General features: G+C 46.0%; 1 protein-coding gene across 2 annotated transcripts in view; it reads left to right on the top strand.

Moving 5' to 3' along the window:
* Positions 1-16349, top strand: part of STUM (stum, mechanosensory transduction mediator homolog) — a 138184-nt gene extending 121835 nt beyond the window's left edge. Inside the window, exons 2-3 of one of the 2 annotated variants that reach the window (XM_060245805.1) lie at positions 10322-10501; positions 16007-16349. In XM_060245805.1, the coding sequence (XP_060101788.1) occupies positions 10322-10501; positions 16007-16047 (221 nt within the window). In that variant the 3' untranslated portion in view covers positions 16048-16349. Of the gene's footprint in view, positions 1-10321; positions 10511-16006 lie in introns of both variants that reach the window. The other variant, XM_060245815.1, reaches the window with a different exon arrangement.
* The last annotated feature ends 1593 nt before the right edge of the window (positions 16350-17942 follow it).

The raw sequence follows: 17942 nt of genomic DNA, 5'->3' as shown, positions 1-17942 counted from the left end.
GCCATCATGTAGACCTTATCCTGGGTGAAAGTCTGAAAGCGGGCCTCAAGCCCTTCCTGCAGCCTAACAACCAGGGTGTGCACCACCTTGAGCTGGCACTAGAAATGAGGCCAGGTCCTTAAGGGCCATTTGGACAATGGGGACAGCCAGTGCGATGCTCGCCATGTCAGACGAGAGCATTTCTGTGTGGGTCTTGAAGGGCCCAAGAACCTCCACAGTCTGAGAAATGACCACCCAATCCTCTTGGGTGAGACGGTTCTCATCCCGAAAGACCCTCGTCTCAGAGACAAAGGCATCCAGGGCTGCTCTCTGCTCCACCATGCTCTCTCCAGCATAGCATAGGTGGAGTTCCAGCGTGTGCTGACGTCACCGGTCAGGCGGTGCCCTGGCACACCTGTCAGTGTCTGTTTCTCATGCAGCAGATACGAGTCCGTATTGCTGAGAAGTGACCCGTGATGTGTCGACATTTCTGGAGCAGAAGTCGGTACTCATGGGTCGTGGCTAGATACGGACAATCCTGGGTTTTTATCTGGTCCAATGCATCCTTAACCATGAGGTGGAGAAGGTGGGCCATGCAAGAAAGGTGTTTTAGGCCCTAACGCTGGACAGCCGCCTTGATATTGGAGCAACCATCAGTCACCATGAAACCCTTGGCGACATCCCCGCTGCCTACCCAGCCCTCTGACTGCCGTGAGAGGATGGCTCTGAGAGTGTCCGCCGTGTGCGGCGCGTCGACTGCTTCAGCATGCAGCAAGGCCCAGTGATAGCCGGCCTGGTGGCCCTGACCCTGCCTGCCACTACTGCCACCCCCACCCTGCACCTCACTGGGTTGCCACCAATGCGCAGTCAGGGAGAGATACCCCTCAAACGCATGTTGGGAGCTCCAGATATCTGAGGTGAAATGAACAGTCCCCCCGGCAGCAGAGGACAAATGCTTTTTCACCACAGATCTGGTTGCCCTGAAAACAGCTGGCACAATGGTCCTGCTAAGGGTGGTTCTAGCAGGAACTTTCTACCAGGGCGCCAGGTACTCAAGCAACCCTAGCACCCCAGGATTCTTGATCACTGAAAATGGAAGCCCATGGGCGACCGACCTGGCAAGGTTCCAGGCGATCACCCTCCTGCCATACCTGATTCCACCTCTTGGCACACAGGTGCTACCCCTACCAAACATCTCAGGCAGAGTTGGCTGGTATTCCTGTACTCCCACGGAACGCTCCTGGAGAGCTCCGGAGGCAGTGGCGATGGGACTGACCTCCTGGCTGGGTGATGTTGGCGGCTTGGGCACCCCAGCACCAGCCTGCTTCTCCCCCTTAAGATGCACCGCCGGGTGGTGCTTCCGCAGGTGATTCCGCATCCCCCCCGGAGTCAGGTGGGCAGGGTCCCGCCCACGACTGATCAGGGCCCTGCACAGCTGGCACTTCAGGCAGACTTCAGAGGTGTATGGATGCCCAAGCTGACTGGCAGCTTTGGTGTCCGGAGCCACCTCCTGTGAGGTGCTTGGGGCAGACACATCGTGTCTCGGGGTGGCAGGAGGGGCTGGCCGCCGGGGGGAAGTGGGCGGAGATGAAGGCACCTTATGTGTCTCCATCTATTCCCCCTCCACCCCATGCGGCCTCCCCTCCTGGCCATCCCCTGAAGGACTGCTGGTGCCCGATGGAACCGAAGAAGAGGGCTGGTCCTCCTCAACCAGCTTCTCCTCCAGCTCCTGCACGACACTGCACCCTCCTTGGGGTGATCATTTTGGACAGAAAACTGTCCCCAAAGTTCAGCTCCAAAAAGGGCTGCTCTTGCTGCCCCTCCTCCGGCTTCTGAGGCTGAGCAACATCAGCTAGAGGAGAGACTGCCCGAGCAGCAGACCCCTGCTCAGTGCCAGCACCTAATGGCACCTCTGCTGGGGCGCCCCAGCAGCATCCTCAATGAAGGGCCGAAGGCGGGCCTTCTTCTTCATCACACTCTGACCTCTGGAAGGCAGCTGTGGAGTGGCCCTACGCCCAGGTGGGGGAGGGAGTCCTGGGTCTTCCCCTCCCCTTCACCCCTCTAGTCTTCTCCTTGGCCTTGCCCCCAGGGCCCCTCTTCTGCTGCCTGTCACTCATGTCACCCTTGGCCAGTCTCACACAACCTGAACTGAGAGTGGGTTTTTTTTACAAACCTAACTCACTGCACTGTACCCTGAACCAAAAGGTGCCCTGACTTCTTTTTAAAAAACCTCCCACCAAAACTTGTTTGTTTTTTTCTTTGGTCCCTAACCTGTCCTCCTTGGGGTTGCGGTAGTAGTGATCTGGTAAACTTTAGGAGACTAGGTGATCCTGCCTCTACCTGGCTACAGTTTTTAAAAGGCTCCCTTGAGATGAAGGCAATCCTTGTTATATTCTCCTTGTGAAATTTCTCCTAACTAGATCCTGGGACAAACCGGATTTCCTTGCAAACTAGAAATCAGGTGTCCCCTAACTTGAGAGAAGCTGTGGTTTATCCTATGGAAATCTAAGGATGCACCAGCTTTCAGTGGCTGAAAGCAAGATGCACTGCAACCCTAGTCTCTTTAAAAGGGAGCCTGATATGGCCTAGTAGTCACGCTGCCTTTTATGAGAAACCTAAAATCTTTTAAAATCACCCCATCTGGCTTAGTTGAATTTTGAAAGAAGATAAAGCCCTAAACTGGGTTAATTTTTTTTTTAAATTTCAAAAAACACAATCCCTAAAAACACCCTTATTAGTGGGGCAGTCTATTTAGTGGCCCTAGGCAAACAACTCTATAAAAACCCTACCCCACACAGCCCACACACTAACCCTCTCACACCAACCAGAGGTAACTTAAAAAAACCAAAACGTGTCAGAAAGAACTTTGAACCCCCCTTTTCACCAATAAGAAACCTCAGGCCAAATCAGTCAACAACACACACACACCCAAACCGAGAACCAGGAAAAGGGACAACAGGAGAAGGCCAAGAAACTCAACTGTTAAAAAAGTGGCCTTTTCACCAATAAGAAACCTCAGGCAAAATCAGTCAATAACACCCCCTCCCTAAAACCAGAACAGGAGGATGCAAAACCTGCAACAATAGATCCAAACAGAAGGCCAACAAACTCAACTGTTTAAAAAGTGGCCTTTTAAACAATGAAAATAAGGCCAAACAGCCCCCCCCCAAGAACCAGAACCAGAAGAGAAAAGGAACAACAGCAACACAACACAGACAGCAGCAACAAATCAAACACAGAAGCCTTTTTAAAACAATAAAAAATGTAACTTTTAACAATACAGGAACTTTACCAACCCCTCCCCCCAAAAAAAACCCTTAAACCTAACCCCAAGAAATCCAAGACACCCAAATCAAGAAAAGTAAAAGGACACTGCTCTTTTAAAAGTCCTCTCACTAAAGTAAGATACGGGCAAATTGGCAAACCTCCCACCCCACCCCAGGCCCCCACCCCCAGCAGACCCCCCTAACCCCAAATATGTTACCCAGTACTCACCCACCCAAATCTGGATAAGTAAAGGGACTGAGTCTTAAAAAGTCCTTTTACTAACTAAAATAAAAACAAGAACCCCAAGACTGTCTTACCTAAGATGTCTTCTCTTCTCCAGGCACTGTCTGGCAGGTCAGGCAAGGCGGAGAGAGAGCAGCAGCAGCTGAGGCCAAGGGCCAGTGCAGTACACTGTCGGAGAGGGGTTGGCGATCTGGCTGGTGTACCGTCCGCCTAACGCACCGGCCAGCGCCTTACCATCCCTGATGGAGGCTGTGGCGAGCTGGGCGTTGGAGTACCCAGGGCTTATGGTCCTGGGTGATTTCAACGTCCATGCCGACGACTCGGCCTCCACTCAGGCGATGGACCTAGTGTCTTCCATGGCGACACTGGGACTCTCTCAATTTGTTACGACACCCACGCACCAGGCCGGGCACATGTTAGACCTGATCTTTGCGTCCGGGATTTCGGTGAACGATATCGCGGTAGAAGCGGTACCATGGTCGGATCACCTAGCCCTCAAGGCCCGTGTGGAGATGCCACCCCAACCCTGTATGGGCGGAGAGCCTATTTTGGCTCGCCCCCGGAGCCTGATGGACCCGGAACGGTTCCAAATGGCACTAGGGGATCCCTGGCCCCCTGGCGATTCCCTCGATGACCTGGTGGAGGCCTGGCAAGGCCGGCTAACCAGGGCCATCGACGAGATCGCACCTCGACGTCCTCTGTGCCCTCGCAGGAGGCTGGCTCCATGGTATACCCTGGAGCTACGCCGGCTGAAACAGGGGCTCAGACGACTAGAGAGGCAGTGGCGGCATACTCGGGACGAAGCGACGAGAACATCTTATAGAACGTTTATGAAGTCTTATGAGATGGCAGTCAAGGCTGCAAAGAAAGATTACTTTGCAGCCAAGATTGCATCTGCAGATTCGCGCCCGGCACAATTATTTAGAATAATTGGAGATCTTACTACATTGCCTCAAGGCAAACCAAATGTTAGGGAATTAGAGATTGGCTGTGAGGCTTTTGCGAAATATTTTGCAGATAAAATCACGTCGCTCCGCCAAGACCTGCCTATCACATTGGATGCAGTACGGGAACTTGAGGCTCCGCGCCTGTCTTCGGGTTTGGAGTTGGGTCGGTTTGACCCGCTCAGCCTGGAGGAAGTCGATGGAATTCTCTCTGTTGCGCGCCCAACAACTTGCGATTTGGACCCTTGCCCCTCCTGGTTGATTAAAGCTTGCCAGAGGGAGCTTAGATGTCCTTTACGGGACATAATAAATAGATCCCTCTCGGAGGGGCGTTTCCCATCACCTCTGAAAGAGGCTTTGGTCCGCCCCCTCTTGAAAAAATGCACAGCAGATCCGGCCGAATTGGCAAATTACCGACCGGTTTCCAATTTACCGTTTTTAGGTAAAATTATTGAGAGGGCAGTGGCGCTGCAACTACAGGGTTTTCTGGATGACGCTTCCGTCCTAGACCCTTGCCAGTCCGGCTTTCGCCCGGGCCACGGGACGGAGACAGTGCTGGTCGCCTTGGCAGATGACCTCCAGCGGCAACTGGATCGAGGAGGCGTGGCGGTGCTGATGCTGTTAGACCTGTCGGCAGCGTTCGACACAGTCGACCACCGGCTACTGACCCGCCGCCTCGCCGACATAGGGGTCAGGGGGCTGGCCTTACAATGGCTTTCCTCCTTCCTCAAAGGTCGGGGACAAAGGGTGGCAATCGGGGGTGAGCTTTCCCGGAGGCGCACACTAGATTGTGGGGTGCCTCAGGGAACAGTTCTCTCCCCGATGTTATTTAACATCTACATGCGCCCCCTTGCCCAGATTGCCCGGAGTTTTGGACTGGGTTGTCATCAATATGCGGATGACACCCAGCTTTATCTGCTAATGGATGGCCGGCCTGACTGCGTTCCAGTGAATTTAGACCGGGCACTGCAGGCCGTGGCAACTTGGCTTAGGCTGAGTGGGTTGAAGCTGAACCCGACGAAGACAGAGGTCCTTTGCGTGGGGCGCGGCGCTCTGGGAAGGGAAATACCTCTCCCGGTTTTTGACGGTGCGCCGCTGAAGGCAGCGGGCCGGGTCAGGAGCCTGGGAGTCCTACTGGAGCCTTCACTATCAATGGAGGCCCAGGTAGCGGCCACTGCCAAGTCGGCATTCTTCCACCTGAAGCGGGCAAGGCAGCTGGCTCCTTTCCTGGAGCGCCGGGACCTGGCAACAGTGATCCATGCGACGGTCACCTCAAGACTAGACTACTGCAATGCCCTCTACATGGGGCTGCCTTTGTGTCGAACCCGGAAGCTGCAGCTAGTGCAGAACGCGGCGGCCAGGCTGTTATTGGGACTCCCGAAATGGGAGCATATACAGCCGGGGCTGCGTGAACTGCACTGGCTGCCAGTTACATACCGGGTCCGATACAAAGTGCTGGTTATTACCTTTAAAGCCCTATATGGCCGAGGACCTGCCTACCTGAGGGACCGTCTCTCCCCATATGAGCCCCAAAGAGCACTGAGGTCGGCAGGGAAGAACACGCTGACTATCCCTGGGCCAAAGGAGGCGAAATTACAGAGTACACGGGCACGGGCCTTCTCTGTTATAGCCCCGTGCCTTTGGAATCAACTTCCGGAGGAGGTACGGGCCCTGCAGAATTTGGACCAATTCCGCAGGGCCTGTAAGACCATCCTTTTCAAGCAGGCGTTTGTAGAAGTTGATAGGATGGCTGTTTAATTACCAACGATTTATCTGGTGACCCCTGCCATAATACAAGTGTACAGATAACATCAGGAAGATCACCGCCGTTTAAACTATGGAATGATCCAGACATTTGGAACTGGTTTTAGATTGTTGTTTTAAATCAATGTATAACTTAAATGTTGTTTTAAATTACCTTATATTGTATATTTTATATTGTATAATTTTCGAACTGTTGTCAGCCGCCCTGAGCCTGCCTAGGCGGGGAGGGCGGGATATAAATAAAATTTATTATTATTATTATTATTATTATTACAATCTCTCTCTCACACCAACACACCAACACAACAGCAATGGAGGAGTCCAGCCAGGCAGACTCCTTAAAAAGGTTCTCTGACCCACAGAGCAGTTTCAAGAAATAGCACTGCTCTGTGCTTGGCCAGAGAACACTGTTTACTTGGATACCCAAGTAAACAAAAGAACAACAATGTTGCTGATGGCTGAGGGATTAACCCAGCCATCAGCTACACAACAGCCCTGCAAAGCATGCATTTGCAATGCATTTTGCAAATACATGCTTTGGATTGACTACGGGGGCTCCTATCCCCCTCCCCCTCCCTCCCTGTTCCCAGGGAGGCTATGGGAGAGGCGGGAAAAGGCTTCCAAAGGTGGGGAAAAAGCAAGCAGCTCCCCTGAGGCTGCAGAAGCCCCTTTCCTGCCTTTTCCACTTACTTCCGTATACTTCCGAATATCTATACAGAAGTATACAGGGAGCCATATACGGCTCCTGTTTAATGGCCTGAAAATGCCGTATACTTCTGAATCAGGAATGATTCGGTGCTCTATGCGGTCCGTTCGAACCGAATGCACACCCCTAATAGCAGCCATTTCATCAGCTATGGCAGTGTGGAGCGCAGTGCTGGATTGGAGCAATGATGAGAGATGCGATGCCGGCTGGGCTGCTCACCAGGATCCCACCATCATCGCCACTATAATATAGTGGGTTTTAAGGATCTATGAGGCAAGGTGGTCATGAAACATCAGCTCTTTATTGATTACATAGTAATGCCAAGCATAAAACTGGTGCACTGGACCAACTGGGCCAACTATATACACACTTGTGTTCTCGTGCAAGCATTTGATTGGTCCATTCAAACCAGTAGGGGGCCGTGATTGGAGCAGGTTTAGGATCCTGCTGCTCATTGTTCCCAAGTCCCCAAGCTCTCGTCGTCAGGCTCCAATGAGCCAGGCAGGAACACCCCATTCAGTTCTCCCTTGAGTCCACATACGTAACAATCATGTACTTCATGTCCTCTCACAACAGCCCTTATATTAAGAGGGTCCAACTTTTCCAAACCATTCCAGCTGTTCACTGATGCCTCAGAGCTAGGCTTGGGGGCAATGTTGGCCCAGTACCAAGAAGGGGCAGAAAATCCCATCCTATTTCTTAAGCTCTTCTCCAAGAATGAGCATATTCAATAATGGAAGAAGCTGTTAACTGTAAAATAGCCAGTTACATCTCTCAGGTTCTATTTACTCTGCAGCCCTTTTCTTCTGATTGTAGACCATGCAGCCTTGCACTGGCTCAAAGACACAGACTTTAGTAAATCAAGCAGTGCATTTGATGTTGGTCCTCCATCCAATCCTACTGCTTCACTGTCCAACATCATCCAGATAGACTGTACACCATCACCGACTTCTTCCCCCAGGGGCATGTGGGGGGGCAGGTGTCAACTTTGACCAGTGTGAGCAACAAGGGCCTGCCCCCAGTAATTCACCCAAAGCACGAAGCTAAGGGGCAGGAAGCCCTTGGGCCACAGCCGCACCACAATGAGGCCACAAAATGGCCAGTTTTCTCCTGCTGGCAGTGACCACACAAGAACTCAGTGGTGACTGTCAGCCTTGCCCAGCCCACCCAGAAGCAGAAACAGGAGGAAAGGGCAGGGTCCAGCACCAGCATGGAGAATGTCAGACAGAAGGGCAGGATCAGAAGAGAGATGAGTAGCAATTAAGACAGGAGACAGGAATGAACTAGAGGAGACTGGGGGGACATATGGAGAAAGAAAATTAGCAAAGGAGAAGACAGGGAAAGAAGAAGAGGGGTCAGAAAGGAAAATAAAATAAGTGTTTTTGTTAAGCATTATATGGGCATACATGTCTTTCTGCATTCCTACAAACCCTCACAGGACATGACCTGAGTCTTCCTCCATCTTTCTAGAAAAAAACCTTCAAATTATTTTTGAGGGTTTGTTGTGAAAAACTCTGCTGTTCTTTTACTATAGCACTAAACACCCATTTCAGCTGATTTAACTCATAGAAAGTGTATGGAGTCTGATCAGCAGTGTATTGCTTGGGTGTTCCTTTTTTAAAAGTATCCATGATGAATAAAAAAACTTTTCCCACTTGTTTGCTTATAAGGTCAAAATGTTTCAAGAACATTTAATCGTATTTGTGTGTGTGTGTGCTTTGACAACATATGAGAAGATCTGATTAGGTTCACAGATCACATTGATATCTGTGTATTCTTGTTTCCTTTGCATGGGAAGGTGATTCTAAAGGAATATGACTTCACAAGCGCAAATGGATTTTGGAAACTTAAACATGTAGCTTAGTATTGTCATAATTATCTGTTATGACTAACAGTGGCTTTCCAGAGTCCTGGAGAACTTCCAAAGATCCTTTTTTCCTATACTTTTTTTTAAAAAAAAATGAATGATGGGACGGGAATAGGGAAAATCTAGAATTTTCTGCCCACATAGCAGCTATTCAGGCTTTTCTGAAGTCTTTCCCAAAAGTTCTCAGTGAAGCAGCTTTGGAAAAGAGCAGAGAAAAGTTGGGGGAAACCCGGGAGAGAGACAAATACACCACAGTGCTGTGGGGAAGCAGGGAGGGTGGGTTTGAGAAAAGCTGTGGGGAAGCAGGGGGAAACTCCTGCTTCCCCACAGCTTTTCTCAAACCCACCCTCCCTGCTTCCCCACAGCACTGTGGTGTATTTGTCTCTCACCCGGGTTTCAGACCTGGGGCAAACAGCATCAGACCTGGGGCAAACAACCCTTGTGGGAAAGTGTGTGTGACCATTGCACATTCAGAAAATAAAAGTTGCAAACTGAAGATTTCCTGCACATCTCCCCATTCATTTCCAGTAACTACAATTCTCTGCTCTTACTACTGCTGGCTATGTAATGCAAAATGAGTAACAATGCAATACTGAGCAGAGTTATATCCAGGGTCCCCCCCCCCCGCAGAAAAAGAGGGACTGGAGATCTCAAGATGGAAATGGAGAAACACCGGGGGGGGGGGGGCTCATGAACTTTTAAACATTTTTTTGAGAATTTTGTTTCCATGAAGAGGTTTGAGAATTCCATTCTGCCGCATTCCCCCAGGAAAAAAAGCCCTGCCTATATCCCTCTAATTACATTGATTTCAGTGGACTTGGAAGGGTGTAACTCTGGGTAGGACAACAGTGCAAATATACTCTGGGTGCTGAATTTTTTTATTCTTATGATACAGATGATTGCTTGCCATGGACTGGTCTGTTTAATTTTGTCCTACTCAAATAAAGGTAACCCAAATTTCTACCCCATGAAAAATGGAATTTGTGACCATAATAAATTATGCAAACTAAATTGTACATATCTACTTAATTTGTGTCATTCTTATGTTTACGGGAAGGAGTACCTTTAGAAGTGGAATTTCATCTATGTAAGTTCCATTCATATTCTTTCAAGTGCTAGAAACTTTCCTTTTCTTCCATGAAGTTGAGAATTTTTAAGGGTTGGAGTTTACATCTGTTAGCAGATTCCTTAGTTGCTTAGTATATCAATGAATACCATGCGATTTCCTTATGACTCCAGTTAAACTACTATTGATTTGATGAGATCTAACTTAGCACCTAACCCCCTAAACCTGTACAATAGCTAGCTTCAGAGGCACTGGCACTCTAAGCATTTCGATAATTATTGGAACTTCTATGTAAACAGGATTTTATCTATTTTTAAAGCACTAAGTACCATTTGAGTATATTGGGAACTTAAGGTGAAAACTATGTGATGTGGTCATGAGACTTGGAAAGAATTGTCATGGGGACAGCCTATTGCACCGGGTCTTCCTGTGGGATTTCTCTGTCTTCAGAGGATTCTTTTAACTGGTACTCTTTCTTTTTACAGGAACATTTGTGTCAGCTTTCACAGTACTGTGCGGAGCCAGGACTGACCTCCCTGACAGACACATTTGCTGCATCTTCTGGTTGAACATTGCTGCAGCTCTGATTCAGATCCTCACTGCCATTGTAATGGTTGGATGGATCATGAGTATATTTTGGGGGATGGACATGGTCATTCTTGCTAGTAAGTAGAGTACAGTAGGGGATTTTTTTTGCATGTCCTTTCTTATTACTAGAATTCAGCTGAGTCCATTCATGGCAATAAGTATTACTTCTAAATGGATTTTCTCTGTGCAACCAACAAGTTATTCTCTTTTGATTCACTGTGTTGGTGAGATCAGACTGAGATGTGGCTAGGCACAGGGTTTGCTTCTGTGGCTCTTCCCCTGTTTTATCATCTTGTTTTATCATTCCGGCAGTCCACTTTTTTTCCCAGTCTGATGCTACAGCAGATGATTCATAACCCCTTTTGCCTTTTATATTTACTTGCTAAAATGATCTTCTGAATGCATTCTTAGGTGGTGAAAAAACTCAGGTTTTCCGCAGGAACTAGGCTCTGAGTCTGCATTCAGCCCTTGGTTCTCGCAAGGGCACTTTCCTTGTCATCTGGACTAGGAAAGAATTGGAGCCTTCTATTTTGAACACTTTTATACCAAAGAGGTAATCTGTACTCTTTCATTTGTGACCCTATTGTGACAATAAAAGCAACAACAACTAAAGTTCATTTCAGAGTTTCTGCATATTTTAATGATGGGGCGTTTTTGCACTGACCTTAATCAGCAGCAACGCCCCTCTTCACCACGCAGGATCGGCGCGGATTTCGCACTAATTGCCGCGGAGCACCCGGAAGAGCCAGAAAGTCCCGCGGCTTTTGCGGCGCAAATGGAAACTGTTTTTTGGCGGTTTCCGTTTGTGCCGCAAAAGCCGCGGGACTTTCCGGCTCTTCCGGGTGCTCCACGGCAATTAGTGTGAAATCCGCGCCGATCCTGCGCGGTGAAGAGGGGCATCGCTGCTGATTAAGGTCAGTGCGAAAACAGCCATGGAGAACTAGTTTCTTTTTGAGAAAGACAAGTGTAGGGTCAAAGTGCTGAAAATTTTCCCTACGTTTGATAATCCCACAAATTAAAGCAACATTAGTATATAATGTATTGACAATGGGGCTCCTGATGCTTACCTAACCCAGATGACAGAGAAAGCTTTGGGGGGGTTTTCCCGGTGTAAGTAGGAAAATACTTAAACACTCACCAGACTGCACATTTCCTTTGGTTTGGTTGACATGAACAAATGTTAAACTGGGGGATATCTGTGGCAAGCTGCTGTATTTGTCAGTATAGATTCTCTTAGTGAACTTGAGGTATAGCTGTTGTTATCCAGGAAAGCAGAATGCATCTGCCAATCCAAGGAATGTTTATAAATCAAGATTAAGAAGTACCAATGTGTAGCAGCAGGATTTATCAAGTAGTATTCTATCCATACCTCATAGGAGAATAAAGTTACTGCGCCATTCTCCAGGAAATTCTCCAGGAAAGTTGGGTGGTTGAAGTTTTTGTTAGCCATTCATTGGTTGCCACCCTATGTCCCTTTCCCACATGCATTTCTGTCGGATTCCTTAAATGTATGCTCCCATTTGCATTAAGCAATGAGAAGTCCTGGAAATTTCCAATGGATGCAAGAACACTGGAGCTTGATGATATAAACAAAACAGGTGGTACAAAATACAAGCTGAGCATAACAAAAAAACCCAGGCAAAATAGCCCCAAGTGGGCAGCCGTGTTGGTCTGAAGCAGTAGAACAAAGTAGGAGTCAAGGTGCACCTTTAAGACCAACAAAGTTTTATTCAGAATGTAAGCTTTCATGTGTTCTAAGCTTAGAGCACACGAAAGCTTACATTCTGAATAAAACTTCGTTGGTCTTAAAGGCAAAATAGTCACTGATCTTGCTAGCCTGCACTTGGAAACTCATCAGAGCTTGGAAGCTAAGCAAGGTCAACCATGGTTAGTACTTAGATGGGAGACCATGAATGAAATCCAGGGTCGCTATGTAGAGACAGGCAATGACAAACTACCTCTGAGCACCTCTTGCCTTGAAATCCCTGTGAGGTCACCATAATTCAGCTGTGACTGGATGGCACTTGCCACTATCACCACCTTGCTTTGGATCCAAGAAAGCAATTGTTTCTACCGTTTTTACAACTGCATGCAAAGTTTAGTTAACTCCCACTAAAAAAGGTTCCACACTCTTGCTGTCTCTTTAAATTCAAATTGTATTATTGTCTCCAGACTGTTTTTTGCTTCTTGCCACTAACTAGCAGAGTGTGTTGCCTTCCCAAACTCTTGTGGATATTGTATGTCCAAGGCTAGATAGAGGCTCCAAATATCAAGGAACCTTTATAATATAAAAACAGTCTGCACATAATTTAGGAGTTCTGTGACTGCTTCTAGGATTTTATCTTTATGAAAAAATCAAGCTATTGTAGCTTCGTGTTTTCACTTGTAAAGACCTGTTTATTTTTTTCTTACCCCAAAGTGAAACTGATGATACTTCAAAGTGCCCTGAGCTCTACCAAGAACAATAAAGGGTGGAATCATAATTAATTTGGAAGTTCATAGTCTTGAATTCTGCAGTTCCTGACCAGTGTTCTCTCTAAGCTGAGTTAGGGTGAGCTAGCTCAGTTTTTCAGCCTGCAGCTCACACATTTTTGTCTTAGCTCAGGAGAAATGGCCCCAGAGCAAACTAATTTATGATGTAACTCACAAATATAATGCCAGTAGCTCACAAAATAGAATTTTTGCTCACAAGACTCCACAGCTTAGAAGGAGCATTGTTCCTGACATCATCAGCATCTCTACATCAGTTGGAATTTTGCACTGATTCAGTTCAGATTGGTAGCACTCCCATGGATTTTCAAACTCCCTCTTTCCTACTTGTATATCCCTTCTTTAATTTTTTGCTAAATGTGAAGTGCTGTAACAATCTAAGTTGTTGAACTATTGTTAGTGCCTGCATCTGAATTGCAATTTGCAAGCAGATAGTGGTGTGAACCCACATGAAAGAGGAGCTTTTATCCCATGGTTCCATTCCATGCTACTTGAGAAACAGTATTGGCAAAGCAGAATGGTACTGCTTCCTTTGCAAATACTATCTAGCTTCCAGGAAGAGAGGCACTGATGTGGGAAGGAAATGATATAATTCTCCTTGCCCACATAGTTCTTCAGTAATTATGTTCCTGTAGCAGTATAGATTCAGAGGAAGGGCTTCTATGCCACTGCAGCGTGAACCAGTCCACCTACTGCTCTCATTCTTGTTCTTCTGTCTTGTTGGTTTATGAACAAGAATCTTAAATTATAGGACTTTCAGGGATTGTGTGCGCTTTCACAGTTGGATGTTAATGACTGCCAGGCTACTGACCCTCAAGGATTTATTACTGAGTTGTAATTAGTTATATCAAATTATTCAGTCCACTTGTCACTCCTAGATTAATTGTAGGGCTGTATACCTGTCAGCAATTACAGGGCTGCTTAATGTTTGACAGAAAAGAACTTGACAAGGCCCTAGCCCACGTTTGTTCTTCCACAGAAACACTGCAGCACAGGTCTGCCACCCCTGCGTGAGAAAGGTGGGTGGACAGCAACTTTTGATAAGACACACAGTGAATTAATAGAATCAGTTATATGACTGAAACTTTAACTGACTAAGCCTTTGGGGAGTAAGGTTCACATGGAGAATGTCTGTTTTTATGTCTGTTATACTATTTTAATGTCTGTTATACTACTCCATACAGAAATCAAGACACAAAGCAGGTAACAATGTTGATTTTTATTGGATCACAAGATTTTACCCTCTTTCCAACCATTCAGATCTCCATCAGGCTGGAGAGGAATATATACAACAGGTTGCTATTCTAAAGTTTTCTGATAATGTACCCTGAAAAGCCTAGCTATCCCTTTTATGAATGTACCCCTTTCTCACAAGTGGCAGGTGTTATTTTTCACTTTCACATATGGAGATGGCAACATATTGAAGTTTTACCTCATGAGTGGAAGCCAGGCAGTGTTACTAGCAAAATAATTCGGAAACAGAGATCTTGTTTCCTTGGTCTGACAAACCAAAATCATTTTTCTCTTGGGAATGCCATTGTGTGTCACAGAATTGAGTCCAAATTAGCTGCCCACTCAGTGATCCTTGTCAAAGCTGATTTTATGATTTCTGAAGAGTGAGGAGAACAACAATTCAATTTGCCATGGAACTACATGGTTGCCTTTCATTTTTCTTTGGAAAAAATGTCCTGATTAAAGGTGGCACAATCACTTCAGTTGCTAAGCACCAGTTGCAGTTGATAGGGCAGCCATACTTGTTTTGCATATTGGATGTTGGTGACCACTTCTCAAGAGGTGCTGGTCAAAACAGTACTTTATTTTAAACTGCAGTTGTATCCCTACCGTCTGCACAGTTCATTTGACATCACTAACCTACAGAACAAGAAAGGTTTTTGTCACCAATTGGTAACTGGTAAGGTTTTGTGAGAGGTATAAATGAGTTGCGCCAGCATCATGGCATCTCTAACCATGTGACAGAGTGGGTAGAGCTTGGCACTGAAAGGATTGCATCAGCAGGCAGAAAGTTAATGAGATGAGTACATTAGGTGGATGAGATAAGAATATGTACTGCTCTGAGGACTCTAGCTGGGTTTGCCTTCACTTGCAAGTATGTTTGTATGCCCCAGCCAGACATCCCTCTACATGCATGTCACTTACTGTACATGGGAGGGCTGACCTCTTTTACTAAGTTTCTTCTGTATGAGTTTTGAATACTCTTGACAGTTACATTTCCCCCTTTTCTCTCTTCCATGCTTCTTTTGCATCTTCTAAATGATCAACAAAGTTTCACAAGGTATGCTTTTCTTAGTTCCTTGCAATGGTTAGCACTGCTATGTGAAGCAAAGTTAATTGGAAATCAGAATGCAGGGTTGGGCTGGAGGGTCCCCATGCACAATCATATGTACATCAGAGCAGAGAAGTGTATCCAGTATCCCTATGTTTTTCAGTCTGTGAACTTTAAAATCTTGCTTCTGTACTCTGCTTATGAAATGCAAACAAATGTTTGTTCTGTTCCCAGTAGCCCTTATTCTAGGTGATTAACAGAGATCATCTCTGGGGTTTATTTATTGTATCCAAATCAGATTATTTTAAATTGAGAACCTATAGAAACCCTATTGCTGGATTTCTGTAAATTTTCAGCCTCCAGCCTAATCGCTGATACTGTTCACTCCTTCAAATGTTTGTCTTGCAGCTCTGAATTACAACAAAGCTTTAAAAAATAATACTGGATGCAGTTTTGTACTCAGAGTGCCATTACAGAATATCCATGGCCTTGCTTTAATTATCTCTCTGAAAATAAACGAGAGTGAGAATTTTCTTCCTGACAATTCCTACCATTTGATTGCAACCTCTCATACCAGCTTCATGCAATCCTACAGAACTTCAGGGAGAGCAGGCCCATTTGTTGCATTGCTGAGACTATGATGCAAATAACTAATGGTCTACTCTTAATCCTTTTCTACTTCTTTTGGCTACAGAAAACATAGCATAGTTTTCACTGAGTAAAGTAGTGGTAATATATAATTTTTGTCTAATCTCTCTCTCTCTCTCTCTCTCTCTCTCTTCCTCCCCCCCCCCCCAAATCTGTCCAGCGGAACGAAGGTGCAGAGCAGCAGAGAGTGACCTTCACTGATCACTTTGTAGCAAACTCCACTGTGGAGGCACTGCCACATGGATTCTTAGACTGGCATAACCAACACACAATTGTGGCAGTCAAGCATTCCAAAAGCAAGAGGTAGCCACTGGTCTAAATGGAGATATCACTGAGGAAGATGGTGGTTGATTGGACATAGATGCAAGAGACCACTTGGTAGCTAGAGATTTTCTCCATCCAGAAACATTTTACCTCCTTTTATGCTTACTGAAGAAACAGCCATGGTGTGAATATCAAAGAAGCCGTGGAAGTATTTATAGATACATGTACAGGATGTAAAACAAATGTGATGGGATAACCTGTATTCCAAGAGACCTTGCTTGACTATATCTTGGGTGCAGGAAGGTTCAAATGTGTAGCCTTCCCTGCTCTGTGTGTGTGTGTGTGTGTTTGTGTTATGTATTTGTATGTGTGTGTGTGGTTTTTGATGGTGGTTGTTGAAGACCAGTTTCTGCAGCCATCCTAAGTTTTTGCTTGCTGCTTTTGTAAATCCAATTTCATTGTTAAGGTAATTCATGCTCAGCCATTTATGCATCCTGCCAGCTTCTGCCTGCTGAATGCTGAAAAGAAGTTCTGATCTGTTGTCTGCCAGGAAGCAAGAAGCTGGCTCTTGCCAAAATCCATCACTCCATGGTGTTGTGTAGGTGCTTTGTTCATGGGTAGGAGGGGAGGGAGATTTATGGGGTCAAGTTCTTACTGTATTTATGGGGTGTAGGGAAAGATAATAAAGATTTTCTTTCATCAGCTACCAAAAGAGACTTTACCCATTCACTAGCTTGTGTGCTATAAAGGTGTGGTTGCTGTATGCATATACAGCAGCAGGCATAACATGAGGCCTCCCTGGGCACATACCAATGACATAACATTTATGCAAAGGGTTAAATGTGGCAAAATAGTGTCTTGCTTCAACATTCCTTTACATGAGCCTCTAAGTCAGAGACTGTCATTGCTGCAAGCCCAGTTGCTCCTGTTAACAAGCTCCATGAAGCATTTCAGGCAGAACACATGGCTTGATGCTTGTAGCACCTGGGAATCTTCATGGTGTCTTCATTCATTTTTAACTGGGGTTGTGATCAATGAGCATTCTCAGTTCTCTGATCCCTGGAATTCTTCATAAGTCGTTTTAAAAACAGTATGTTAAATTTGAACTAGAGAGATCTGAATTCAAATTCAACCTCAGATATGAAATTTATCAGTCAAGTTTGATCTAATACAGCCTCATGTTCTCATAGAATTGTTTTGAGTCTGAGTTGAAGAAGGGGAAGCATTTATACCATCTTGCATTCTTTGGTGGAATAAAAAAAAAGAAGTGGACCCACATTTTTGCATATATTCCCACTATGACAATAATTAACTGAAAAGCTGTCCATTAATATGATGTCAACCAATAGTCTCCCTTTCCTAAGCTTTGCTTTCAGTATCTGAATTAAAACAAGCAGGTGGCCTAACGCAAAACTGCTATGTCAAGAGGCTGCAGCTGCTTAACTGAAACAGCTCTTCTTCATACATGCCAAGCAGGTAACAAGACCTGTTTCTAATTGCCCAGGCAGCTTTTATCCCCAGCTGCAATTTATGCAGTCAGAGATCTGGTCTTTGTCAGACTAACAGTGCAACCTCAACAGAGTTCTAAGTACACTGGAGTCAATAGGCTTAGAAAAGTATAACTGTTTAGGATTGCATCATAAATGTACTATTCATTTGCTACCAAATGGTGGTCTAATGCCAGGGGAATAAATAGAAACACCCTAGTGTTACTGCTGAGGTGGGGAACAGAACTTCAACCATTATATATATAGGTGGGGGAGTTAGTTGTCAGGAAGGGCTAATTAGAGTCAAGATGCGTAAGTAACTGAATAACACTCCACACACACCTA

Source organism: Heteronotia binoei, chromosome 1 (assembly GCF_032191835.1).
Source record: "Heteronotia binoei isolate CCM8104 ecotype False Entrance Well chromosome 1, APGP_CSIRO_Hbin_v1, whole genome shotgun sequence".
In the NCBI taxonomy this organism is placed as follows: domain Eukaryota; kingdom Metazoa; phylum Chordata; class Lepidosauria; order Squamata; family Gekkonidae; genus Heteronotia; species Heteronotia binoei.
This window is presented reverse-complemented; position numbering and strand designations above follow the sequence as displayed.